The sequence below is a fragment of the Agelaius phoeniceus genome, chromosome 8 (genome assembly GCF_051311805.1).
Source record: "Agelaius phoeniceus isolate bAgePho1 chromosome 8, bAgePho1.hap1, whole genome shotgun sequence".
Classification (NCBI taxonomy): domain Eukaryota; kingdom Metazoa; phylum Chordata; class Aves; order Passeriformes; family Icteridae; genus Agelaius; species Agelaius phoeniceus.
Window position 1 is genome coordinate 15,776,910 of NC_135272.1, and position 26,492 is coordinate 15,803,401.

At 39.9% G+C, this 26,492-nt stretch overlaps 1 protein-coding gene across 1 annotated transcript; it reads left to right on the forward strand.

The window, feature by feature from the left end:
* On the forward strand, positions 1 to 26,054 carry CFH (complement factor H). Its single transcript, XM_054638259.2, has 24 exons — positions 1 to 196; positions 3,973 to 4,158; positions 5,923 to 6,028; positions 6,726 to 6,802; positions 8,575 to 8,769; positions 9,174 to 9,344; positions 10,800 to 10,979; positions 12,446 to 12,646; positions 13,892 to 14,065; positions 14,409 to 14,585; positions 15,508 to 15,684; positions 15,842 to 16,015; positions 17,198 to 17,380; positions 17,990 to 18,178; positions 18,698 to 18,880; positions 20,088 to 20,267; positions 20,660 to 20,866; positions 21,485 to 21,670; positions 22,306 to 22,482; positions 23,449 to 23,625; positions 24,094 to 24,276; positions 24,862 to 25,062; positions 25,322 to 25,516; positions 25,659 to 26,054. Coding segments are annotated over exons 1-24 (3,942 nt in total). The 5' UTR covers positions 1 to 135; the 3' UTR covers positions 25,661 to 26,054.
* The last annotated feature ends 438 nt before the right edge of the window (positions 26,055 to 26,492 follow it).

The following is a 26,492-nucleotide window of genomic DNA, read 5'->3' on the forward strand; positions in this document are numbered from 1 at the left end:
GAAATCGGAGTATAAATGTTTTGCAAGGTCAGTCCATGGACCAGTTAAGTAAAAAAGCAGTGGAAATAGCACAAAGCAATGAAAAAAAGTAGGCCACAATACTGGATGTGTTTGCTGAGGGTTTGAATCTCTAGAATGTCGTTCCTGGGCTATGCAGCTCTGCTCTTGTGTTGGATGCACTGTGCTGCTCAAAGAGGTAAGCTTTAACTGCTCTCTTAGAGTGTATGTGAAGAGGGTAACTAAAGCAATATGCAAAGGCTTTGTAGGTTTTTTTCATTAACTTCTGACAATAATTGACATTTCTTCTGGCAGCTTTTAGTACCTTTAGTATTTAGTGTCCTGTCATAGGATTTTTTTTCACCTATTTATTTTGCTGTTAATAATCTGTTGCCCAACTTTTCAAATGCTTTATGTCACTATAAATAGGAGCCAGACAACTGATTTTCTGTTAATTATCTTTGCTATTTTTTCTAGTATCTAAAACCAGGAAGCAACTGGTAGATTAAAGTAGAAGTGCACATTTATAGAATATTTTTTTTCTGTCTGGAATAACCTGTAAGATGATCTGAGGAGGATGAATGATTACTACATTGACTGAAAAACTTCTAATATATCTATTGACTGACTGGTTTTAGTCTAGGAAAGGAGATAAATATATACAGGTATGCTTTTTTCATGTTTGAAGAGGTAGCTAGTATTCTATGTATCTTTTCAGAAACATCTGATGTTTTCTGTTTCTCTCTTCAGTGTATTTTTCTTCATTTGTTTTTATATTTTTTATCCTTAGTTATTTAATTTGTTTGCTTTATGTCTGAGTTTCTTGGCATAGAGTGTTATGCAGAGAGTGCTGTGTGGTTTTGAGCTGGTATGTCTTTGCTCAGTTCAGGCTGGTTTTCATTTCAGTTGAAAGTTATGAAGACCTTATTAATCAAAAAGATCCAGTGGATTTTACTTTGAAAAACTGAAAAAGCAGAAAATTAAAGAAATGTCCTATCTTAACTAAATATAAATAATTATTACCTCAAAGCAACTAATAGTCTCATTTGTTTGCAAAGAAGTGCAGAAAAGTCCTGGAATTTGAAACTAAAGTTTGCCTGAATTTTCACTTTGTTTTCAAAATGCTTTCTTTAGGGCAGGGGGATTGGAAAGAAATATTAATGCAGCAAAATTGAACTTACCCAACTATTACCATGGGTTATGCAGGATTCTTGTTTAAGCTTCATGCTGAAAGTCTGTGAGAGTTGTGGAAAGTCTTCTGAGAGCTGGGTTTTACACAAGGACTGGAAGCCACTTGCACCTGGATTTGTAATTGTGCTTGTACTTTGTAGAAGCTGCTACAGCATATTGTTGGCAAAAAGGCAGCTTGAGCTATTTCTAACTGAGGTCAAGTCACATGTAAATACTGAATGAGTAATTCCAGCTCTCCTGTCTGTCAGTAAGGAATTTGGAGGTATCCATTCTGTGCATGCTTTTGAATATAGAAATAAACCCCTCTGGTATTGGTGAGTGCATGGTGGAATTAATATAAGTTTGAAGTACAACCTGCCAGCAGATTTCTTCACCTCAAGACCCTAAGAAACTGCATACACACACATACACATACTCTGACACTTGATGGTCACACATAGTTTAACATCAGGGCAGGAGTGGGGAAGAGTTGAGATAAAACCCAGCAAGACCCAGCAAATCTTAGTAATGGTGAAGAGACTAAGGAGATTATCTTTCACTGGGGGCAGGGGGGTTTAATATAAGCAAGGAAGAGTTAAGAGGCTGCATTCTGCTCAGCAGGCAACAAATATATGATATAATTCAGAGGGAGGAGTAGAGAAGCTCTCACTGTACTCAATAACCTGTTTTTTAAATTATGGATTTCAGTGCGTACTCTCAGCTTGCAAACTGAAAGTGCTAATTCAAACAAGGTATAATTAGAAATATGTGGAGTTAGAAACATTCTTTTTCTGGCCATTGAAAAGAACTTTTTGGGTAAACTAACAATTTTTAACACATTTGAAAGAACCAGCTAGAGGATTCCTGTTCATTTTGCTTATTCCTACATTTTGCAAAAAATGTTCTTAGAATTTGAGTCTGTCTTTTCTTGCTAAAAAAAGCCTCTCCTACGTTATTTAGAGTAAACTAGTACCCTCTAGTGCACAGAAACAATAATTTTTATTCAGATGTAATCATTCATAAGAGGGAGAATATTTATCAAAGTAAATGGAAAAAATGGGTGTGGGCACACTCTTCCTTTAGCACATCAGCAGTATTGTCAAAGCTTGTCTAATTCTTCTGGCTACTTGAAACAGCCAAGCTAAAGTTACTAAAGCTCAAAATTACCATTATTTTCAAATTATACAGTTTTAAATTATGTGTTTTTCTCTTTGCAACAAATCTCTTTTTTTCCATTTTTAAAACTATTGTATAAAATTATGCCTCTAATTTGGTCGGTACTCCCCTGACTGAAATACAGCAAATGAGTTCTCAAGGGTGGGTCTTTGTAAACTCAAGTAAAACTCACTTTCCACACTTTGGGATTTCTAACATGAAGTGAGCAGATAAAAAACACCGTCTTCCACATCAGCTGCTTAATGTGTGGTGTCATCTCTGCAGTGCAGTTCAGTGAGCTTTAACTCCACATCCCTCACACGAGGAAAGATCCCAAAGATTTTTTTCCCCCAGTCCTATTTCCAGGCAGCAGCTGGGTAACCCACAGGAAGGCTTCAGTGAGGACCCTGCTGCTTTCTCAAACCCATGAACTTACAGCTGAGCTGGGGAGAGGACGCCTGTGCCAGGTCTCTGCCGAGTTATGCATCTACTCACCAAAGGATTTCCTTCCCTGGTGGACATTTCTTCTCCCATTTACTTTCTATACAGAGATTTCATTCCTTTTCCAAGGCTTTATTCCTCAGGGCTTGTTTTATTTATTCCTGATGAATGCTCACCTTTCATGTTCAGATGGAAAACAAAAATTCATTACATTTAATTAGCTAGGCTGTTCAGAGACCGTTACTCTGGGTGAAGCTTCAGCTTCCAAAATGTGTACATTTCAGTCACCCAAGCCTTGAAAATTAGTCACTGAAATTAGGGCAATTATTTCTTGACAAAATAATTTAATTTTTCATTAACAGTTTCCCAACGTTTGCTTCTTTCCTCTTTCATCTGACTTTGCTCATTCTCAAGCTGTTGGGGAACTTCTTAATAAAATAAATTCAGATTCATTTGTTGTGGCTCATATGGGCATGGCTGTACATTTCATGTGCACTGAAGGAGGCTCAGAAAGGAGCTTTTGGGCAAGGACTGTATAATATTGAGCTAATAAGAAATACCAGACACCACCATCCACTCCCCAAACTATGCTTGGAAGCTAAAGGTCAGAGTAAATACCCAGAATTAATTATAACAAGGAACAAGGAACTTGTAAGTAAGGAACAAGGAACTTGTAAGTAAGGAACAAGAGGAAATAAGTTTTGGAATAACAGGTGATCTGAGCCTGGAGAGAAAGTTTAGGCAATGTAAAGGTGAGAGAAGGTTCGGCAGAACGTAATCAAATGACGTGTGAAATAATGTCAGTAAAGGTGGTGGTGGGTGGAGAAGAAAACAGTTTGAAAGGAGACTGCAGAGTGCCCAGAGTTGTTCTCTGTGGCAGTGGAAGGACAGGCCTGGAGCAGCTGCTGCAGATGGAAGGGCAGGAGGTGTCTCAGATCTCCTCACAGGCTGTGTAAGTAAAATCTATTTCATGAACCATCACTGTCCTGGGTGGTTCCTTGGCACCTGGCTATTCCTGTGTCCTTCTAAATGTCTAGTCACATTCCTACAAAATGTGGATCCTTGTCACTTCCATATTTTGGGCTGATTCAATAGCAAACACTCATCACAAATGGCCCCAGGATTTCTTGCTACATTTCCTATTGCAAGATTGTTTTGGTGTTTGTAGCATGTACTTCAGTCACCAATGTTTTTATCTAAAATTTCTAGCTTGTGACGGACCTCCTCCTAGGAGGGTAAAAGAAGTGCCTACTAAAAGCTGGGACAAGCCTCCCTATCCCCATGGGACCCAAGCAATATACAATTGTCGGCCTGGATATGTAAAAGTTGGACGAGTTGGGTTTCGGTGCCACAATGGAGTGTGGCAGGAGCTGAGTCCAGGGACAGAATGCAGAAGTAAGTATTTGTGCAAAACAGCTGCAGACATTTGATCTGGCAGACCATATTCCTTGCCAGTGATGTCAATGTGAAATTGTACCTTTACTCATAAATTACTTGTTTCTGCACCCTTTAAAATATCATCTTAAAAAGGATGTGTGCATAAGGGAACTTCTTTTAAGTTCCTTTTCTCCAGATCGAAGGATTTATTTTTTTTTCTTTACAGAAGATCTTATTCCAGACCAGCCTTACTAACCCAATTTACATTATTAAAATCAATTATTAAGTTCTTAGAAGCTTGCTTTCAAAACTTTTTAGTCTAAGCAGGATAAAGCACAAACCTGCCTTCTGAATGTGAGTCAAGAGACAGCTTATTCAACTATTTCTGTGAAAGATATCATTTCTTGCAAGTGGGAAATTATTTTTCCCTGCCTTTTCTTTTAAGCTGTAATTCACAATTAGGATGAGAGCTGCTATTTATTATCTCTAGCATACTGTGCTGAGAGTTTTCAAGTATCTCACACTCTCATACAGAATTCATTACTGAAGAAATTTAAGTTTGTTATCATTAGTGAGTAGATACTTCTTTTCTGTAATAAATGAGCTTTAAACACAAAGGAATTTTAGAAACAAGGGGTTATGATTGTGTATCTAACATACAACATTTTTACTAGTGCCATATAAATATTGGATTTGAGAATGCAAGTCCTGGGTGTTCAGAGAGAGATTAATACACACCGTGAGTAAGAATTATTAAGTCACTAATAGCTTTTTTTACATTTTTGACTGAGTCTCTGTCTCAGTGTTCAGATTTCTTTGTGTAACTGGTGAGTGAACAGAGCCCATCCAGAATTTGGTTTGCAGCATGTTTTAGCAAATGCTGCCACCCAGTGAGCAGGGCTGCCACTGGCACCTGTGGGGAGAGAGGAGGGGATGCTCTGCTCAGCCTGGGGGTCCCTTGGCAGGACAGGGACACAAACACTGATCAGGAGCTGCCATTTCCTCTGAATCCCACTGCAGCAGCTTTAGGGCCTGCTCAAACACGTCTTCGTTGATAAAAATGGGGGATGTTTATAGGCCCCAATAATTAAATTGCCTTGCTTGACAAGAATCAGGAAAGATTTCTGCTGAGAAGAGGTAATAGGTTTCAGCTATGCAGTTTATTTTGCAGTCCATGTTATGAGATTAGAAGAGGATGAGTGAGAGTGTTCATCTTTTCCACTCTTTTGGGAATCCAAAGCAAAGAGCTAGGGCCAGGCCATAAGGAAAGTCCCGTGGGGAGCTTTGAGCAGCAGGCACTAAGGACCAAAATAATTCCTGTGTCTTTGGTCACCTCACTTCACTCAGCACAGTCCCCAACAGAATTCAGGAAATTTCATTTCTGATCATGAATGGTTTCTCTACAGGAGGCTTTGGTGCAGATTATGTCACAAATTGTATGAAAATTGCCATAAATTTGTCATAAAACTGAATATGAGTTCAGCCTTTTTAAAAGAATAAAGCATGCTAATTTGTGGTTTGGGGTTTGTTGTAGGTAGATTAGTTATTTTGGGTTGTTTTTTTTTTTTTAAATAAGCATACTCTAGTATGTTATCATTGAAAACTATTAAAATAGTGATAAAAAAGAGATGTTAATCAAACTTATGCTGAACATTTCTGAATTTTTGAAACCCCTAAAGACCATACTCACTACTAATCACTGGAAAAATGCTGTCTTTCTCATTTTCACCTTCCTATGTAGGGTGTAAGTAAGGCTTTTTCCCTTTTTTTTTTTCCAACCAGATAAGCCCTGTGGACATCCTGGAGACACTGACTTTGGTTTCTTTGAACTTACCAGTGGAACTGAATTTGTTTTTGGTGCCAGAGTTGAGTACAGATGTAATGATGGGTAATACTCATTTAATTCAATGTATAGGGATTAACATAAGTTGTTAATTATACTGTCAGTTATACATTTGTTCTCTCTAATACAGTTTATTAATATTTAATGCGTGCTTACATGTTGTAAGAAATGTTTGAAGGAAGATATTTCTGGCAGACTCACGTGTCTTCACTAAATGCTTGAAAGAAATTCTTTGTCTTCTCCAGTGAAAACTGCAGCAAGTTGAATACATGGTATTGTGCCTGTGTCTGGGTATTTTCCTCCTGAAAAGCAAATCAGCTTTGGTACAGTGCTTTAGCCATGCTTTTGCAATTGTTATGTTACTGGAATCTAGCCCGAGTTGCACAAAGAGAGTTCCAAAAATCAATATTCTCCTTAATCCCTTCAGTTCCTCACTGTCTTTTCAGAGTAGCTGTCCTTCCTCTGAGTGCATTTGTTATGCCAAATCTTGCTATCTCTGTAATGAAGACTTCTTCCTTATTCCTTCCTACTCTCTGATTTGATTTGATATTTTTTCCATATGCAATTAAAAGACAGCACATAGGGCAAATGCAGGTAAAAAACTACTCAGTGCTGTCACATTTTGGTTATTCTATGCTGGAACACCTGAAGCCATCTTCCTCTGCTTCAAAAACAGCAGCACTGTTGTTTCTGTCACATAATGAAAGTGCATTTTAGCATTTTTTGCTTTTTATTTGGTAAGATACCAGATGCTCAGCCAAAGGAATTACCGTGAGTGTCAGGCAGATGGATGGAGCAATGACATCCCTCACTGTGAAGGTAAATGGAGTTTGACATTAAATTATCTATTAAATTGTCTTTTTATCTGTCTGATACTATCTAAAATAGTCCATGATTGCTTTACTAGTATTAATTCACCTATGTTTAAAGTCAAGTTAGGCAGCAGAGAAGCTCTTACAGTGACTTCTCAACTCTTTTAGTCCAATGAGCTTTTGTCAAAAACCCTTCCCAAAGTGGAGTCCTGTCACTTCCAGACAGGCTTGCCTGTGAGGCTTGAAGCTCTGCCTCACCCAAAAGCCCTGACAGAGTAGCTGCCTGCAGAACATGGTTGCAAATGACATTTGGAATGATGAGTTTCAAACCAGTGTGAAGGCATGTGTGTTTTTTAGCTACTTTCCTCCTCCATCCTTGTGAGCATCCTAAGCATTAAGATTTTGTTAAGGTCTCCCTGTTAGCATACTAATGGGGAAGACATTCAGTAAGCAAGAGTGAGAGCAAGGGGGACACAGACATCAAGACTTAATAGACTGGATGGCTCAGGTTATGGTTTTAGAAACCTTTTCACCAGTTTCAAGCCTGTATGATCATGAAAATAAGGTTCCTGCTCTTCACAGGGATCTTTTTTAACTGCTTTATTTTAACATATGTGGGCAGCAGTGACATTTTTGTTTGGGTTAAGCATCTGATGACAGGAAAGGGTCTCTAAGAACAAATTAAAGTAGATATCTTGACTACAGCTTGTTCTCTGTGGTTTAATAATTCTGTGGATTTCGATACTTTGCATTTAGTTTACTGGATTTTGAGGGCACTCACTCTTAGGTATTGAGGTCTCTCTGCACCATATGGAGCAAGAGTTTCCAACATTTTTTGTCATGGCTCACCAAGATACTTCAGTTTCAAAGTCCTCCTAAGTTATTTCTGTCATGGTTGAGTTTTTACTGAATTAAAGAAAGAAAGAATTTGTAGAGTGCCCTAAATGTGAAGAACCCATGAGACAGAATATGAGCTCATGGAAAAGGCAGATGACTTTTAATGGCAAATGTCAGAGAGAAGTAGCTTTGGTAAACAAAACAGAATCCACTTTTGTACCTGCTCAGTGATATCCATGGAAGCATCTAAGAATGAGCTTTGATAGTCATTTCCCCCCTTAATAACATATATCTGATGATATAAGTTAATTCTTTTTTTTTCTGCAGGTACATAATTGGGAGGTACAAGAGCTCTAATTAATGTCTGTCACTGTGTTTGTTTACTTTAGTAATATAATTGCTCTGATATCCTTAATGAGAATTTTTGGTAATAACTGAACTGAATTACAATTTTAGTTAATAACTAGACATTGTTGTAGTCAGTGTGTAATTCAGCACCGTTTCAGAGAGCAAACTGTCCATAGAAAACTCAGTTTGGCACAACTCTAAGCAAAGTCAACCAATTTTGGCAAATTTTAATGGTGTCAGTCAAGGCTCAGCTAACCATCCTAGGACAATTTAGGTTGGGTGAGATCATCTAATTCAGTGGATGCTCTGTCTTAGCTTTCAAGGGCAGAGAAGAGGATAATGAGAGAGGGTCTAAAAGCTTCTTCCTATGTCACTCTTTTTGCTTAGGACTTCATATTACACTTGCTGCAAATGGTACCGACTACATAGATTGGATATTTTTTATATGTTTAAGGAAATTACAATGATTTTTCTGTATTTTAACTTTTTTGTGTGTCACCTTATTTTACAGACTAGACCTCAAAATTACTTTTTTTTCCCTTTCCTTGGTTTTTTTTTTTTTTTTTGTTGTTGTTTTTTTTTTTTTTTTTCCAGTGATAAAGTGTTTACCTGTACAAGAACCTGAAAATGGAAGGATAATTATGACTGGTGCATTTGAGCTAGGACAAGAATATTCCTTTGGCCAGGTTGTAAATTTTGAATGTAATGCAAAATACAAGCTTGTTGGAGCTAAAGAAATTGTTTGCTCTGCTAATGGAGAATGGAGTAGCAATGTGCCTCAGTGCAAAGGTAAAAGGACACTATTTACTGTGTCATTAAGATGCTTTGTTCTCACAGACTCCTAAATCATGGTTACCATATGAGAAGCCACAAAGTTTTCACTTTATCTCACAGCAACTAAGCTTGGTTTGTCTGTAAACAATCTCCAGTGCATATATGAAAAAGTAGGATAAGAAAGAGGAATATAATAGTATTGGATACTAATATAAATAAATGCTCAAATAAGTTCCAAACAGCTTCCAAATGCAAAAGTTTTTGTGAATTCAAATTAACCCCCCTACACCCCGCCCCCCCAAAAAAACTCCAAAAACCCAAACCAAAACAAAAAAACAACCTAAATTTTATTGTAATAGAAATTTATTCTTAGCAAATAAAAATTAAAATATGTGAATTTTTGTCTGTTTCAATTTCAGAAATTAACTGTGATGTGCCAGAGATCCCTCATGGATATGTCCGTTCTCCAAGGAAGACTTACAAGGAAAATGAGATAATGCAGTTTTTCTGTGAAGAAGGATACAAATATGGGAGCAAAGCAGAGGCACTGTGCACTGCATCAGGATGGAATCCATCTCCCTATTGCACTGGTCAGTCTTCCCTAAAGTAGTTTTGCACTTTAGTTGGGTTTGGAAGTAATTTTAGAGATTAATAAATTCATTCATGACAAAATAATCCATCCACATGCAATATCCATGAAGACTGGAAGGATTAAGTGCTGAGGGGACCAAAGAACTGGATAAGAGTTTTCCATGAAGAGCATTAGCAAAACCAGAATCTTGTGAATCTCTTCAAATTAATATATTTACAATACTAAAGGTCCCTATTGTTTTTTAACGCTCAAATGCCTTCTGAGCAGTTCATGTGACAAATCCATAATTCTTGAGGCTAGTCCTGTTTGACATCAGCTCTCTGGGTCATGGATTTTACTTCAATTACAGCACTTAAAGGCTGTATTTAAATCTCTGAATATGCATGTCATATCCCAACTGAAACAGTTTGATGAAATTTTGGAGAATTTATCAGTGCCTTGAATTTTCTTCAAGAAATTGCCAAAATCTTGAAGAAAATGGGAAAAAAAATGTTGGCAACAGGGCAACATGATAGGATTTTATGCACCACCCACCTGCCTGGGACCTCTTCCAGAAAGACTCCTTTAGAACTAAAGACTTGTTGTCAGTCTTGGAGCCCACTCAGCTTTTGACCCTTCTGATTCAAGATTAGTAATGTCATTAATTAATATGCATTGCCAACAGTTTGACAACATACTGCTTTTGAGGAGTGCCAAACAAAACATTCTTCTGGGCACTCACATGCTGGGCTCTGGTACCGGGGGTGTGCTCAGACAGTGGTTCTGGATCCTACTGGGTTTATCTCTGGACCTAGAGGATTCAACAGGGCATGCATGAAAACTGATTCACCCACTCTCACACCACAGCAGCACCAACCTTACAGTCATCCCCTCCCAGCCCTCAGGGTGCTGGTGATATTTTCTGAACTAGAAGAAGACACAAAACCCCCAAAAGACAGGCTCTGGATTATAAATCTGTTGGCCTGACTTCTCTGAGCATGAAGGTATCTTGAGTTTTTTAGAGTAATATTCTTGACCTTTTTCAGTTGTTGAAATACTTCCAGTGTCAGTGAAGGACACTAATCTTAATCACACAACCTCTGAATGATCAGTTTATCAGTTTCTAGTCAAGTATAATTGTTTCTGCATTTAGGACCTGCCAGTGAAACTGCCCTCCTTTGGGACAGTGTCTATAAAAAAGCCCAGCAAAACCCAGCTGCAGATCTAAAGGAAAAAATTAGGTTTGGTTTGATAGCTTCTAGTTCTTTCTCTAACCATTCTCTTTGCAATTAAATTTTAATATTCTAATTAACATGACATCAGTAACAGCTGTCACTCTTCTCTTACAGAACCACACATTTCTAAGAAACACCTTTTATAACAATTTTATACAGTTATGGCCAATATATTATGAAAACAAGAACTTATGCAATAAATTTAAACATATTCTTTTTTTTTTTCTGTTTTTATTTAGAAATTGTATGCTCTCCTCCAGTAATTTCCTCTGGGAACTTTAGCCCTCAAAAAGACAAGTACATAGTGGGTAATACAATCACAGTAGCATGTGATGATGGGTATCATTTTAAAGCAATAACTGGCAGCAGCACAGCTGAATGCACCAAGAATGGCTGGGTGCCTGAACCAGCTTGTGTCCGTAAGTAGCTCTCTTCAATAAAGTTACAACGTGGAATTGTTGGAAGTATCTCAGAGAAAATAAATTAAGAGCAAAATTTGAGGAGTCATATATGATAGCTGCTTATTTTTTTCTTTGTACTGTAAAGCTTAATTTGATGGTTTGGAAAAATCACCTGTAAAAACAATGGTGTAATCCAGATTTACATTGTGTTTATTAACACACATATTACCTCTTACTGTATTTGCAAATCTGTTAAAATGGGCTATAGTCAACTCACTGTCAGGAAGGTTTGTGCTCCACCTTAATAGCATCCCAGGAATAGCATCCCAGTCAGGGTTAGAGGACATGGGGAGTTTAAAGTAGCCAAACCACAGGTAATGATTGGAAGATAGCTTTCCTTCTAGTATCACAGCTCTAGATTTTTACTTGTAATTTGATGTTATGGACAGTCACAGGATTTTATCTGTTTTATAGCCTGTCAGATAACAAAGCAAGGTATTCTTGATGGTTGATGAGATCTTTCTTGGGTTAAACTTCCCATAACTGCAATGCTAGTTTTGCCCAGTAGGCACAGTATAAATATATATATATATATATATATAAATTGGCAGGCAGTTTCAAAATTTAACACTCTTTCATCTTTGGTCACTGAAAATAAAACTTCAAATGTGAGAGAAGCCTCTGGTGAAATCAGTCTTGTAAAGGAACCTTTGGATAAGATGATTAGAGCTATTTCTGAAACATGTTCTTTTAGTGTCTGAGTTAATGTTTTCTCTTATCAATCGTGTTCTGAAATTCAGGTGTCATTCTGAGCCCACCTGACTCATTATTGAATGGTCTGCTCTGCCCTGGCATGTAGGCTCTTGGTCAGAACATTTTGGGAGGAGCCTGGGTAAACTTGAATGGAAGTTTCTGAGAATCTCCTCCTTCTATCCTGGACTTTTCCCTGGAAAGTGTCAGTTCTTTTGTGGAACCAAGAGAAGAAAATTAAAGTGCTGCAGCTTTAAAATAAAAATGAAAAGAGTCAGGAAGAGCTTTTGGTGCAGGAGCACAAAAGTCATAAATGGAAGTGGCAGGAGTCATCTTAATGTTAAGAGTTCACAGTTCAGTTTCTATATCTGAGCCAGATGACTCTGCTCCCTTTATGGTCAGAATAGTAAATTTAATCAAGACCCTCTACAGGGCCATCTCACTGTACAATGAATACTAACCTTTGGTCCCACAAATCACCCTTAGGAGTCTGCAGAGAGTGCTGGCTGGATTTCTGCTGGTTGCAATGGAACTGAGGGAAGTAACACAGCTGTAGGCAAAGACCCCAGGAGCAGAGTGTGGTTGTTCCTGCACTCCTTACCATCTTCCAGGGTGTGCAGTCCTGGTTCTGTCCATTTCTGAAAATACTCAGATGATTAATCTGAATCTGAGTTGTGTCCTGAGCTTTTTATTGTGCATGTGTTGATATTGTTGCTGTTTCATTCTGTTTCAAGGGAAACCGTGTGAATACCCACCTATAGAAAATGGAAAATTATCTGATACGTATGAGTACTATAGAAACTCCTACTTTCCAATGAGATTTGGACAGACTATAATATACTCCTGTCTCAGTGGCTATTTAGCCCCCACTGGAAATTACTGGGCTCGAATTACCTGTACTGAAAGGGGCTGGTTTCCAGAGCCAAAATGTCTGAGTGAGTACATTTCCACTATATACTCAATTCTGGGTTAATTATCAAAGATCAGTGCAGCAGAACTTGTTCTGACAAAACAGTTGCTGAAAGTCAAACTGCTTTAGGTGATCCCTGGAACTGCACCCAAACTGTCTTCGTATCTGCAGAGCACAAAATGTCACCTGGGGACACTCGGAAATTATGCTTTTGGATTTTGGAAATTGTTTACTCCTGAAAATATTCATAAGACTAAGAAATATATAGTAAACCTTCCTCTTCTCTGGCTTCTGGTAATATGAAAGTATATACTTTCATCTGCATGACAGCTGCACACACAAACAGTTTCTACTCTAAGTAAATATATTCTCCCTTCTGTGGCTTGGGCACTTTGGCACTTAGTCTTCATCCTCTCTGAGAAGCATTGCCTGATCCCTTTGGAAAACTAAATTTTTAGAGCCTAAAAGGTGTCACACTTTTGCAATAAGGTGAAATGGATCATGGTAACAGCAAGAGAACCAGATACACTGACTCAGATTTAAGATAAATTGGACTTAAAATTAATCTAAAGCAGAGAGATGAGGCCTCCTCTCACACATCTTCAGTCACAGCAAAGTACCTACGTGCTAGTAGGGCATTACAAAAAAAGTGGATTACAAAAGGTTGCTCTTTCCTCGTTGTCCTCAGTGGAGTGGTGCTCAGTGCAGGAGATGAGAGGAGCCCTGCCTGGAGGAAAGGAGCAGGCACTCAGCTAACACAGAATAACATCTCTTCAGCCATCTGCCTCATGTCTGGGCTCTTGGGGACAGGAGGCCTTAGAGTCAGCAAGCTAAGCTGTTGCTAAAATCTCTAGAGCTGGCTTGAGAGGCTGCTACACTTCCACAGAATGATAAAATCTTCTGGAGGCAAATGCTGGAGTTCACTCTGGGCATACACCAACATTTTAGAGACGTACCAGAGCAAACCAATGTGAGAAGCACTGAAGTGAACCAAGCTTGCTTGTGAACAATGAGTAAGAGATTTTTGGTTACTAGGCCACCTCTTATTACTTTATGTAGTGACTTACAGTTCTGATCTTGTGGTCCATTAATCACAAGGCACTGAAACAAAGCACACTTTCATTCAGATTTGCACACAAATGTCTTTTTGTGACACAAGGCTACAGAAAGGTGTTTGGAGCCTGTTTTTTAGTAACACTTAAGGATTAATTTCCCTCAGTTCTTGCTGTGGAAATTTCTGCGGTGAAATGTACTTTCCTTCCTCCTTTAGAAATATGTTCCACCGGACGGCTGGAGGGCGGTTCTTTCCTATATGGCACGAGAAGTTATTTCACAGAAGGTGACAGAGTCAGATATACCTGCCACTCCGACTTCCAGGCTCAGCATGATGAGGTCACATGCACAAGGAATGGCTGGGTACCTCCTCCCCGATGTACCCGTAAAAGTGAGTGTGCTTGCATTTTGGTGAAGTTTCTAGCTAAAACTATTTGCTGTAGCAGTAATTTCTGAAAATGAAGACTCTCCTTCATAGAATGATTTAACATACTACAGAAGTTTTCTCTCAGAATATAGGTCTGAAACATCCAACCAAGACTTCCATTCATTTAAATAACATATTAAGTATTATGTATTAACAATGTATGGAATTAAAAATTTATTTAGTTGACCATGTATTAAACAATTTTCTAAATGCTACTGCTGCTTCTCTTGTCATCCTTCTGCTCTGATTTTTATGCATGTAGCTTGGCAGTGCTTTACTTGGAAGAAATCTTGTCTCTCTCTTTCAGAAAAGTGCCAGAATATCGTTTTTGAGAATGGCTATTTGAACTCACGTAGGACAACATTCAATTTAAATGAGAAGATCCAGTATGTATGTCACGATGGGTTTGTGACTCCAGAAGGACCAAACTCAGGACACACGCAGTGCAAAGAGGGTGGCTGGACTCCACCTCCAAAGTGCATCAGTGAGTAGCTAAATGTTTCAGAGCTCCCTGTCACGAGTGTGTCCTGCGGACATGGTATTCTCTGATGTTCTCTGGCCTCAGAGATTTGTCACTTTGACATGTAGAGGTTTCTTAATGGGCAGAGGGACACTCAGAGGGCTGACTCTCCAGAGATTAACCTCTCTCAGGCTCCAAGAAATAGAGAGAAAAGGTAAAGGATCTTTTCCGATCTCTTTAGCGCTGAGTTAATGGTAATCACTGACCTCTTCAGTGGTTCTTCCCTGATACAAGGTACATTTGCCCAAATTTACTCCCAGTTTATGGAGCAACATCTGTGAACTAAGGCATTCCACCAAGAACTTTATTTAAATGTGACAAAACTAGAGACAAATAGGATTCATTATTTCAAAGTTCCTTCCTCTCCTGAGGAAGGTGTAGTACAGTTGGAGATTTAATCTTGTATTGTTATATGTTGGTCATAATATTGACCAACTTTAGCTACTATTTTATCTTGTCCTTTTATTTCAGACTGTCTTTACCTAGGATTTTGTGGCTTTCTTCTGACTCACAACTGACCATGGGAACAGCAGTACAAACCATTAGCTGTGACACCTAAACTAATATTTATGATAATAACATGTAGCTAAAGGAAATAATTGAATCTAAGGAAGAAATATTTACCCTAAAAATTACTTCTGGACAAGTAATTTTTAGGGTAAATATTTCTTCCTTAGATTCAATTATTTGAATTTCTGGACAAAAAATTTCTGGACAAATTCTGGAAGATTAATACAATAGATAATATGTGAAAATGCTGCATATTCTACAATAATATTCAGACAATGTAGAATTATTGATGTTTCAAATATACCTACAGGGATGATGCTTCCAAAGGGCAGTGTTTCTGGATAACTAAATACACTAACTTTGTTTTATTCTACAGAATCATGTAGAGCACCAGAGAACATTTTGATTCATCATACAAACAAAACTGTGTTCCTGCCTGAAGATACAATTGAGTATTCATGTTTGGAGGGATATAGGACTACAAATAACATACCAACTGATATCACAACATGTGGCGAAAATGGAGAATGGAGTCCAGAACCCGAGTGTCGTGGTGAATATTTTTGTGTTTGCTAATCAGTGTCATTCTCTGTATACACTCTGTGAACCTTTTATTCTTTAAGCCTTCCTTTGGTTTTGTTCTAACCAGTGGCGTTTCATGTACTTTCTGTAGGTTGTCCACTATATATCAAAATATTTTTTCTCCACAGAAATTGAATGTGTGCTGCTGCCATTGACAAATGGGAAATTCTCTCCCAAATGGGGCAAATACCGCAGTGGAGCTGTTGTGACATTTACCTGTGCAAAAAACTACATAAGGGTGGGACCTGCCTCTACTCAGTGCTACCACTTTGGATGGTTTCCACGACCACCAGTGTGTAAAGGTAATTCTGCAATACTGAAACTGAGCTGGTAAATGGCTTGCACAAAATATTAATCAGGTTATTGACCTTAATGTTTGAAAAATTGTTCACAACTTCATAAATAATGTGCAGTATGGCAATGATTAATTTGAGTAGCGTCCTCTCTTACTGTATTCCAAAGGTCCTAGTTTTGCCATTGCCTAATATTGATACTTATCAGACAATGCATCCTGTGCTCTTTTTTTTTCTGATCACATAAAATTGAAGGAAAAAATGGTTTTGGAGGTGACACAGAGCTGGACCCAAAAAAAAAAAAGAAACCCAGTGAAGGATTTTCCCATGAAATTCTTAGTTTCATATAGTAGGATGAGTACATTCATACAGAAGGAAAAATATATATCCCTTTACTTAGTGTTCTTAACTTAATACACAACTTCCTGGCATCTGAGAAGAGCTTCTTGTGCTGGTGCTGAGCCCTCTCATGAGGTGCATCAGCTTTCACAAAGCTTAAAAGAAAAAAGGGACCTCCCTTTCTTCCCAGTCAATCACTTTTTTGGTGACTTTTACTCTATTGTCCTTCTTTTTGCTCACACTCTTTTGCATTTAAAAGCAAGTCTGTTTCATATATTTGGCTCTGTAGCTCAGGAAGATTTTAATCTCCCTTATTAGGAGTTCCACTTACTGCATCAAAAGTGAATTCCTTTAATATACAGTGTGTAGGGAGGGTTTTGTTTGGGTTTGTTTGTTTTGTTTTGTGTGTGTTTGTTGTTGTTGTGGTGGTATTTGTTTTGGGTTTGTTTTGGTTTTTTTTTTTGCTGGGTGATTTTTAGGACAAAGTTTATTCCTTGCAGAATTTTCAATTTTCTTTTTTTCTTTTAAGAATACTGAAGTTACCATTCTTGTAACACTTTTTTTACTTTTCCCTTATAAAGGGTAGGTTTTATCAAATATTTTTCTCAGAGCAGGCATTGGAAGTGCATGGACGTGAGAGACAAGAGTGAGCCTGGTCACATGTATCTGTTTGTGATCTTCAACCCAGCCCAAATCCAGACATTGAAAGGCATAAATTGATCACCTGTTTAACCTGTTCCTCTGATTTTCCTTCACTTTAACTGATAGATTCAATATGGTTTATGTTGTACTTAAGATATAATTATGGTGAAAGTACTGAGTTCAGAGCATAGACTTATCTCTTGATTTCAGAGAGTGTCAAAGGCTGTGGAGCTCCCCCTGAAATTCCCAGTGGAAGAATTGTTGATGGCTCTGTGGAACAGTACCAGCATGGGGCCAGAAAGCAATATGAATGTAACAGCGAATTTAAGTTGGTTGGATCAAAGGAAATAGAATGCATTGATGGACAGTGGTCATCTCCTCCGTCTTGCATTGGTAAGCTACACAGCTCTTACTTCTGAGAAGTCTGTAATTCTCTGCAGGCTATTACCTCATAGATATTTTCACAATTAAAAATATGTATTAGCAGATGTAATTTTCTGTTCAAAGTAATAAAATAATAAGATAAAATTGCATGACAAGCCATTAACTTGTGCTGTCACTACTGCCATAGCAGAACTGCAGTTCTCATGGAGAGGTGACAGATCTACAGTCCTGTAAGAGACCTTACAATGGTTTTCAGTTCTTGTAATAATTTTAACTGAAACATTATCAATGTGCAGGTGTATGATCAATTATAATTTTGACTGATCAGAGTCAGTGATTCAGGTGACTTGAATTAATTGAAGTTTTCCTTACTCTGTACTCTGAACTGGAACTACCTGTGGATCATGCCAGTGTTGGAAAAAGAAGGGAAAAGACAGGAAAGCAATTTAGCAAACTGGCTAAAAGATATACATACCCCAGCTGTGTTGAAATTTAGTTGCTACAATTAGTGGGTGTAGGTTTGGTTCACCAAATGCAAATATAGTTATTTTAAGTTTTTTTCAGCTATTGATATGTGATTCCTGTAATATTGTGGAATACTTTTTCTCTTTTCAACAGAAGACAAAATGCCCTGTGACTCACCTTCCTCTATCCCGAATGTTGTTCTGCATCAGGCAGAGGCAGACAAGGCCCAGTATTCACATGGGGATGAAGTAACTTGTAGATGTAAACCAGGCTCTGACAATCCTGAGGAAATGAAAATAAAATGTGTTAATGGAGAATGGAAGCCTTTACCTGTTTGTGCTGGTAATCTGTTTCCATAATATTTCCTATGTGAGTGTAATAGAGTTGTATACAAAATTTGACTACAAAATGGACTTCAGCCATCAGTATGTAGCCAGACATGCTAGAGTTTAATGCATCAAAACTGAGTGGTTTTAATTTACTCCTTTTAAATGGAAGCAAGTCCTTCATCCTGGAAAGACTGCACATACAGTTTTGTAAAGGGAAAGAAATAGACATTTGCCCAGTGGTTAAAGTCAATTATTGAAAGAAATTAAAAGTAATGTTAATAGCCACAATGTGTTAAGCTTGTCCGACCATAACCACTTTTATGTGGATTAGTTCTTCTCACAGAGTCACAGAATGAGTAAGGTTGGAAGGGCCCACAGTGGGCCATCTGGTCCAACCTCCCTGCTCAAGCACCCCCCCCAGTAAAGTTCTTCCTCAAGTGCACGTGGAACTTCTGTACAAATGATGACATCAACATCAGTATATATTGTCAGATCTAAATCTATTTTTTAAGCTCTTTTTGTTTTTTTTCAGATGCACTCCCTCGATGTGTAATTCCAGAGGATGTTTCGCTGGTGCACTCTGGCCAGTATTCCACGAGAGAAAGGAAGACTGACTTCCAAAAAGTTATACATTATACATGTACATTAAATGATAAAAATATTAAACAGGCAACTTGTGTGTCTGGGAGATGGACACCAGAGATTGCATGTCCAGGTGTGTTCTTACATTTGCACCATTTCTTTTGATGCAGGCATGATAAATGCTCATTATTAAGGATTCTTAGCATTGCTGTATCCCTAGGCTGAAACAGAAAGGTTTACTTGATCATATGCTGAAGGGTAGTTGTGGCCATCATTGGAGCAGGTAACTAGTTTTAGAGATGCATCACTTTAGTAAGGCAGACTTAATGCTCTCTACTCTGACAATTGGAATGGCTGTCACTGGCACTTCTGATGTGAGAAAAGATGCAGTGATAAATTTAAGCACAATTCTTCAAAAGAATTACCCCAATGCAAAATAGAGAGCACATAGCTCAAGCTCCAATCAAAGTTCCTTTATTTCCTCTAAACCTTTAAAGATTTTCTAGTCTATTTTTTCCCTCCATTTTTCCAACTGCTTTCTAGTGAAACTATGAGAAAAAAAGCTGACTTGGCCAGTGAAAAAGCCCAGACCCAGAGGAGGCTGCCCATATGTAACGCACACCAGAGGTCAATGTCTTCAGGGCTGCCTTTATGCATGGCAGAACAGGATATTGTCTGTAGAAAGTGTGATTGTAAAACAACCATTACCTCATTTCTCACTTTGGCTATACCAGATTTATGGGAAATGATGCCTGAAAGTGGGAAAAGTATGGCAATCACTGTCCCTTCCTCAGTTTTCTGGAACCACTAGAAGCAAGAAACCAAGCTCTGGAAGACTCTTCAGATCTCTGTTCTAGATCTACCTCATTCTCTCTCTTTTTTTTCCTTTGGCAGAAAAAGTCCTTCATTCTTGGAGTGAAAAAAATTTAGCCTATTTTTCTCTTTTCTTTTAGCTTTCTCATTTAGCTCTATCAGCTTAGTCTGAAGAAAAAACAAAACTCCAGACGTTGGTTCAGTTTTCCTAAAGTAGTTCATTATAGAGAGGAACAGGAGAACCACACAAGAGTGGGCAGCTGTGTGAGAAAGAAAGGAGGGACTACAAGAAACTCCATCTTAGCTTGGTGTAGACAGCTGTGACTGTCTTTTCTATGACTCTGTAAGCATATGAGCAGCTGAAGGCAGCTCTGCTGTTTCTGAAGCAGAACCAAATGATCACAGTATTAATTAAAGCTTGAGATAGCTATTGGAGTTATCTAGCACCAGTGTTGTTTTAGTTGTTTGTGTTGTAATCTCTGCTGCTACACTTTCTGTTCTATTGTAACATGAATATGTGTCCTCAGCTGAGAAGAATGCGTGCCCACCTCCACCTGAGGTCCCTGGTACTCAGCAGACAACAGCAGGAAGAAACTTCAGGATTGGGAGTAAAGCATTTTTTTCATGTCCCGTCGGTTTCCAGCTCGTCGGTACGAAGGACATAACCTGTATAGATGGGAAATGGCAATCACCACCTCACTGTCTTGGTCAGTACTGGAACATTTCTTTTCCGTCATTTTGTTATGGATATCTGTGTTACTCATCTGCAGTCATCATGGGCAAGAGGCTGCTGTTACTTACCTAAGATTACCATGGACAGGGAACTGCAGGAAAGCAGTAGAACGTAAGTTGCTAAAAGGTGCAAACAACTGCAGGTTTTTCATTTACACAGACTTATCTGAGATGGCGTATACAATTTTCAGGTAGTCCCTCAAGAGCTGTGTGCTTATTTTTTTGTTTAGTATATTGCCTAACAGAGTCTCAGTTTTGACTTGGGGGCCTTAAATAATGTCCTCAATTCTGTAAATTATTACTTAGTTACAGTTGCAATATTGATTGTCTTGCATTATTTTTTATCTGTGTTGTCTGTGTTTTTTAGAAACACCATGTTTGCCACCAGAATCTGTAGAATATGCTGATGCTCCCAGGCTTGAAAATCCAAACTTAAGAATTGAAAGAGAAGGGAAAACAATGTATCTGGCTGGTGCTAGACTTAAGTATGTTTGTCATTCTGGATACACGTTAAATGGACCAACAGAGAGAAGTTGCTTTATGGGAAACTGGACTGCAGCTCCTTCATGTTTGGGTAATATCAAAAATTACTTTTTTTGAAGTGCATTTAGCAATTAAGTGGAAATAATTTTAAACTGGAGGTTGATCAGTAAAAGTGTATTTTTCTACTTCGTATTTTGCTGTGGAATCTTCCATTATGGATGTCTTCAGAACAATCCTGATTGGATGCAAAACTGACTTTCTTGATGCAGCTTAGTTTTTAAATATTCCTTCATATTCTTGTAGTCTTTGCTCAGTTCATATGTCTCCCAGATGAGTCCTAAGCATATCCTCCTGATCCAAGGAACTCTTTTCCAGAGTCCACTGGTGACTAAAAGTGGCTGTGGTGCCTCAGGGCTGGAAATCATGTCAGGGTAGCAAGGGACAAAAGCCTCCAGTAAAACTTTCTGACATGTTTAGAAACAGAATTGGAGTGTTTCAGCGGCTGAAGTCTGTATATTTGGGGGAATGATTTCTTTAATCTTCTGTATGCTACCTTTTATACATTTATTAACTAATTATAATTATATGATCCACTGTTAGCAGGTGACTGTGCTGATGTTAGAAATAGCTCTCTAAAGCACCTGTTTGATGCAGTAAGTACACTTCTTCAATGTATATCACACACAGCAGATTTCTGTTATCTTTTCAGAAATGCCATGCGGAAGTGTTCCAAAAGTTGCCAATGCTCAGTTTGAAGGCAGAAAGAAAGAATCTTATGAGCCTGGTGAAACAGTTCGCTACCAGTGTGATCCAGGGTTCCAGATTGTTGGTTCCCCTGAAATTTTCTGCAGGAAGGGAAATTGGACATCACCTTCCACTTCACCCTTCTGTAGAGGTATAGGTTCTACTTCTAAGTAATCCATGATCCTTCTTAGCATTTCATGTTGTGAATTAAGATAATTTTTACTTGGGCATGCAGGTGAGTCAGGCCAATAGAGCCAACAGGTGACTTGCTTTGAATGGGCTGCTACCACACCTATTTTTCTGGCTTCTGGAAAGCAACAAGCAGGGTAGATCAGCAAAGCAATCACCTCCCCATGGGCTGGAGCTGGTAGCTGAATCCTGGCTCTCTTGAAGTCAAGCAGGCAGACATTAGGGAGGAATCCTGCAGCATCCTGGCTGCAAAGGAGTAGATAACTCTGGGGCAATGGATCTTATTTTCACATCACTAGCATGTCAGTTGCTGACAAGCACCTTCAAATTTCAAATAGTAAATAAATTGTGTCACTCTCCAAACTAGTGGCACACGATGCTGTGCAGCACAGCTGGCTGATCTCTGTGACCTCTCTTTTTAGTTTCTGTAAGCAAACAATACTGGGTGCTGAAGCATTTCAGAATAAACCATATAATATATCAGAATAAACCTTCTTTTTCTACCTTTAGAAAATGGTGTGCATTACTCAATGCACACCAGGAGCTCTGGAATGCTGTGTGGTTTTGTGTCTCTCACCACAAATCCTCTCTCTGCAGATGTCAGCTGTGAAGCTGCGCCGGAGATCCCGGACGCGCGCATGGCAGACGCTCCTCAGGAGAGGTACCTGCCCGGGGCCAGGGTGCACTATCAGTGTGAAAGCAACTTTCAGATGACGGGTGCAAATTACATCCTTTGTTCAAATGGCCAATGGTCAGAAGCCCCAGTTTGCAGAGGTAGGAATCTGTACTTTCACCTTGCCTGTTAGCGTAGAGGCAACCACTTCTCTATTGAAATACTCCAAAGACTTTGCCTTTTTTACTTGTTTTCTTTGGCTACCCCAGCTTTGAACTTGCTATTGCTTCCTTGCACAGAAATTTAATTAAACTTGATGCTTCTAGAGATCCTGGGAATATTTTCATCAATAGCAAAAATGTTCCTGAAGCAGCAGGGCCTGCTCTGTCATGCTGCTCTGTCATTCTCCTGTATGCTGTTGGTATTTCCCCAGCGCCCACCACTTCAGTGACTTTCAGTGGACAGACATCTAAGGGCTTCTCTCTTGTATTGGTAGCTGAATGGAAGCAGCAGTAGGACAGAGAAGCAGCTCTTCTTCTGCAGTGCTCCACTCTGGCCAATGCAGAGCCTAGCAGAGCCCCAGATCTAACCCATGTAAGATCTGCTAGGGCCATGGAAGTGGAAAGATCATTCCTGTGACAAGGAACATTCAGGAATGCTCCAGAGTCCCCCACCCCAATCTGTGGCTGCAGGGTGAGCACAGCTCCGTGGAGCTGTTGGTGCTTACCCAGCCCTGAGCAGCACAGGCTGACAAACTCCTGCAGCACAGCCAGCTCTCCAGAGCTCTGCACTTCAGCAGGGAATCAGTTTGGCTGCTACCCCTGTGGTTTCCAGGAAGGCCAGGGCTCTCCAGGGAAAGACAAGGCTGGTGTGGTTCTTGTGCATAAGTACAGAAACACTGGCTTTCTCTAGAAACTCTTATTGACCCTGCCATCTCCTGAGAGTCCCAAACAGTGTTCTGCTGCCACTGCCACACCTCATTGCTTTCCCTATGGTGAACTCCTCTGACCCACCTGAGGCAGAAAATCTGTACAGAAATTGTAACAAGGCTAATTCCTTTCACTTGTGGTTGTATAGATGAACATGTTAATAACTGGAAAGGTGACTGCAGCTGTGTCTCTTTTCAGATGTGAGATGTGATCCTCCTCTAGAAATTGCTGGTGGTACCATTGATGGTATTAGAAAGTCCAAGTATATGCCTGGAGAGAGTGCAAAGTATCAGTGCTGGAAAAATTTTAAGATGACTGGGCCTTCTACTGTAGTGTGCAAAAATGGGACCTGGACAGAGCTGCCAACATGCAAAGGTAACTTCTCTCTGTCTCCCTCTCTCTCCATCCAGCCTCCTGTCAGCGATAGCATCATGAAGCTGCCTCATTGTCATTTAGCATCTCAGTGCCCTCATTGTGCACAGCTGCCATGGCTCTGGCACACTCAGGACAAGGCAGGCCATTCCCCAGGTCTCTGTTCAGATGGGATGAATTTACCAAGCCGAGGGACTCAGGTGGCTTCACTCAAGAGGGCCAAGTGCCACACCTTATGCAGGACAAGATGAAATCCTGCAGACAACTGCAAGCACTTAAGCTGTGCTCAGAGGGAGTGAGCTGGCAGTTGTGAGCCTGAACTTTGGAGAAATGAGAAACTCTTGCTCCTGGCAGCTGTTTGGTTCTCTCTCTGCTTTACTCCACTTCTCCACCCAACATAGTGTGGGTGGTATAATTGACCAGACCTTCTCTGCAGTTGAACTTCCTCTCTGATTGGGAAATTTCTTTCAGGACGACCTGGGAGATGTGGCACACCTCCAGCTATTCAAAGTGGAGAGCTTCTTCTCTTCCCCTTGCCAGAATATAAAGAAGGTGATACTGTGGAGTACAAATGCCCAAATTTCTATATCCTGAAAGGATCTCCAAGAATCACCTGTCGCAATGGGCAGTGGACAGACCCCCCAGTTTGCCTAGGTAGGTTGAAGCATGTGCTGGGTGGCCAAAGGCTGTGTGATTGCTCCTCTTGTCTTCTTCTGAGACCCTGAGGACAGCACTGGTGCTGGGACCAAAATGCTGGCAGGGAAGAATGGCAGTGAGTCCTCCTTTTGTCTCAAAGGAGTTTCTGCTAAAATTCGGCTTGTGGGCTGGGGTCATGGCTCCACCCAGCAGGCAGTGAGCCAGGAGAATGGGTCTGAATGAGTGGCAGTGCTGGGGAAAGCCAGGGGTGCCTCCGTGATGAGAAAACAAATTTAGAGAAGTACAAAGCAGAAGGGAAGGAGGGATCTCTCAAAAATATATATAGGGAAGTTCATTGGTGTTTGGTGTCTTCCCCACCTGTGCTTCATTCTTGCCCTGTGTGACTGACAGTGTGACAAGGCTTCTCCCAAGGCTTTTTTCTTTCCTTTAGCTTGGATGTGAATGTCTTTTCTGTTGCAAGTAACAGAGGGTCAGAGTACACTTGGAAGCGTTTTTGATGTGAAGGACTTCTGTAGGCTCTAGGGGCAAAGCATGTGGTGTGTCTGTATGAAGTATTGACACTCTTCTCTTGACTTTTTCAAGTGGCCTGTACAGCATCAAAGGAAGATATGGACAGAAACAATATTGAGCTGAAATGGCGTCACCAAGCCAAGCTGTACTCCACATCGGGTGACTTTATTGAATTCCAGTGTAAATGGGGATATTTGGAACATCCAAGTAGTCCCGACTTCAGAGTCCAGTGTGTGGAGGGGACGTTGAACTACCCATTCTGCACACTGGGAAGTAAGTCATCCCCTCTTTGCCTTTGCTGCTCTGTTGATGCATTTTTAGTGCTGAAGGGAAGCAGAAAGCCCTTGGCTTTTCTGGCTGTGAGCCAGGGTGTGGGAGCTGCAGGAATAGAGGGGCAGTGCACCCAGGAAGTCATTGCCCAGCACACCTGAGCTGGGGAAAGGGTACTTGGGGCACTCACAGGGGGTGCCAACAGAGCATGAGTTGTCCAGTGTGAGATCTACAGGCAAATAACAGAATTCTTTTTCTGCAGACAACTGTTTTCTGGACAAGAGCATTATGGAAGAGAAAAACATTCAGTTGCAGTCACCCAGGGAGTCAAGCCCTCACTATGGCTCAGGGGACCCTATTGTGTTTGAGTGCAAGCCCGGCTTCCGGCCGGTTTCCCAGAGCAAGAAATTCAGCACCAAGTGCCTGGATGGAGTGATTCCATATCCTACGTGTCAGTGTAAGTGCTTGCTGCCAAAGACATGGGGCATGGGCTGTAGGAGGCAGTTCTGGTGAAATTTCCTGTTCACTGCTCTGAGGAGCCCCTGGGGTCTGTCAGGATTGGTGTTGATGCCTTTTCCCCTTTTTTTCTCCTTACACAGAATTGTCGTTGTTTGGGTAAAAGGAAATGACATGAGAGAGCCCAGCTGTGGCAATGACAGAGCCCTCAACCAATCTACTGACTTGAGCTCAACTTTTCCTGGTGTTTCCCATTTTGCTGTGCATTGTTTGCAGCTTAGCCAATGTTCTGTCTTGGAATTTGTTCTTGTTTTTATTACTGGATGGTTGTCTTTGCCTATTATCCACATTAGATCTAGTTTTGTAAATGTATTTACATTTTATGCAGACAAAGGGTTGTGCTTATATTTTATCTATTCTATCCTGATCTCACTGTTATTTTATTAACAATTGTGGCCTGAAAACAGGCTGGCTTTGGTGGCATACTGAGACAAGAATTAAAGCTGACAGTTAATTTGATTATCAGCACACAAAGCATATTTGGCCTTGTCTATTCCTACTTTCTTCTCCATGCACTTGCTTGGAAATGAGTCTGGGGTGTGTGTCCTGAGTGCCTGAGCAGAAAGAGCAAGTAATGGAGTCTCCTTTGAACAGCTTAAGGCAGTCTCTAGCCAGAACCAGTTTTTCTGGAAGACTTGCCTGCAAAGGCAAGATGTTGGGGTGCAAGTGATAGGGATTTCTAGGGGAAGGTGGAGACTAATTCCTGATCCAGGTCCTGGACAGGCTAGTCTGTGCCACCCCCAGCCCATCTGCCCTTCACAAACAAGGAGAAAGTGGCTTGTGGAAATCAGTGGCAGCCTGGCTGTGGCAGCCATGTGCTAATGCACTCCTTGATTCAGAAGAGAGAAAAAAGCAAATACCAGAGTACAAATGCTACACCTTAGGGGAACAGACTTCCACTTATTTAGGAAAACAGG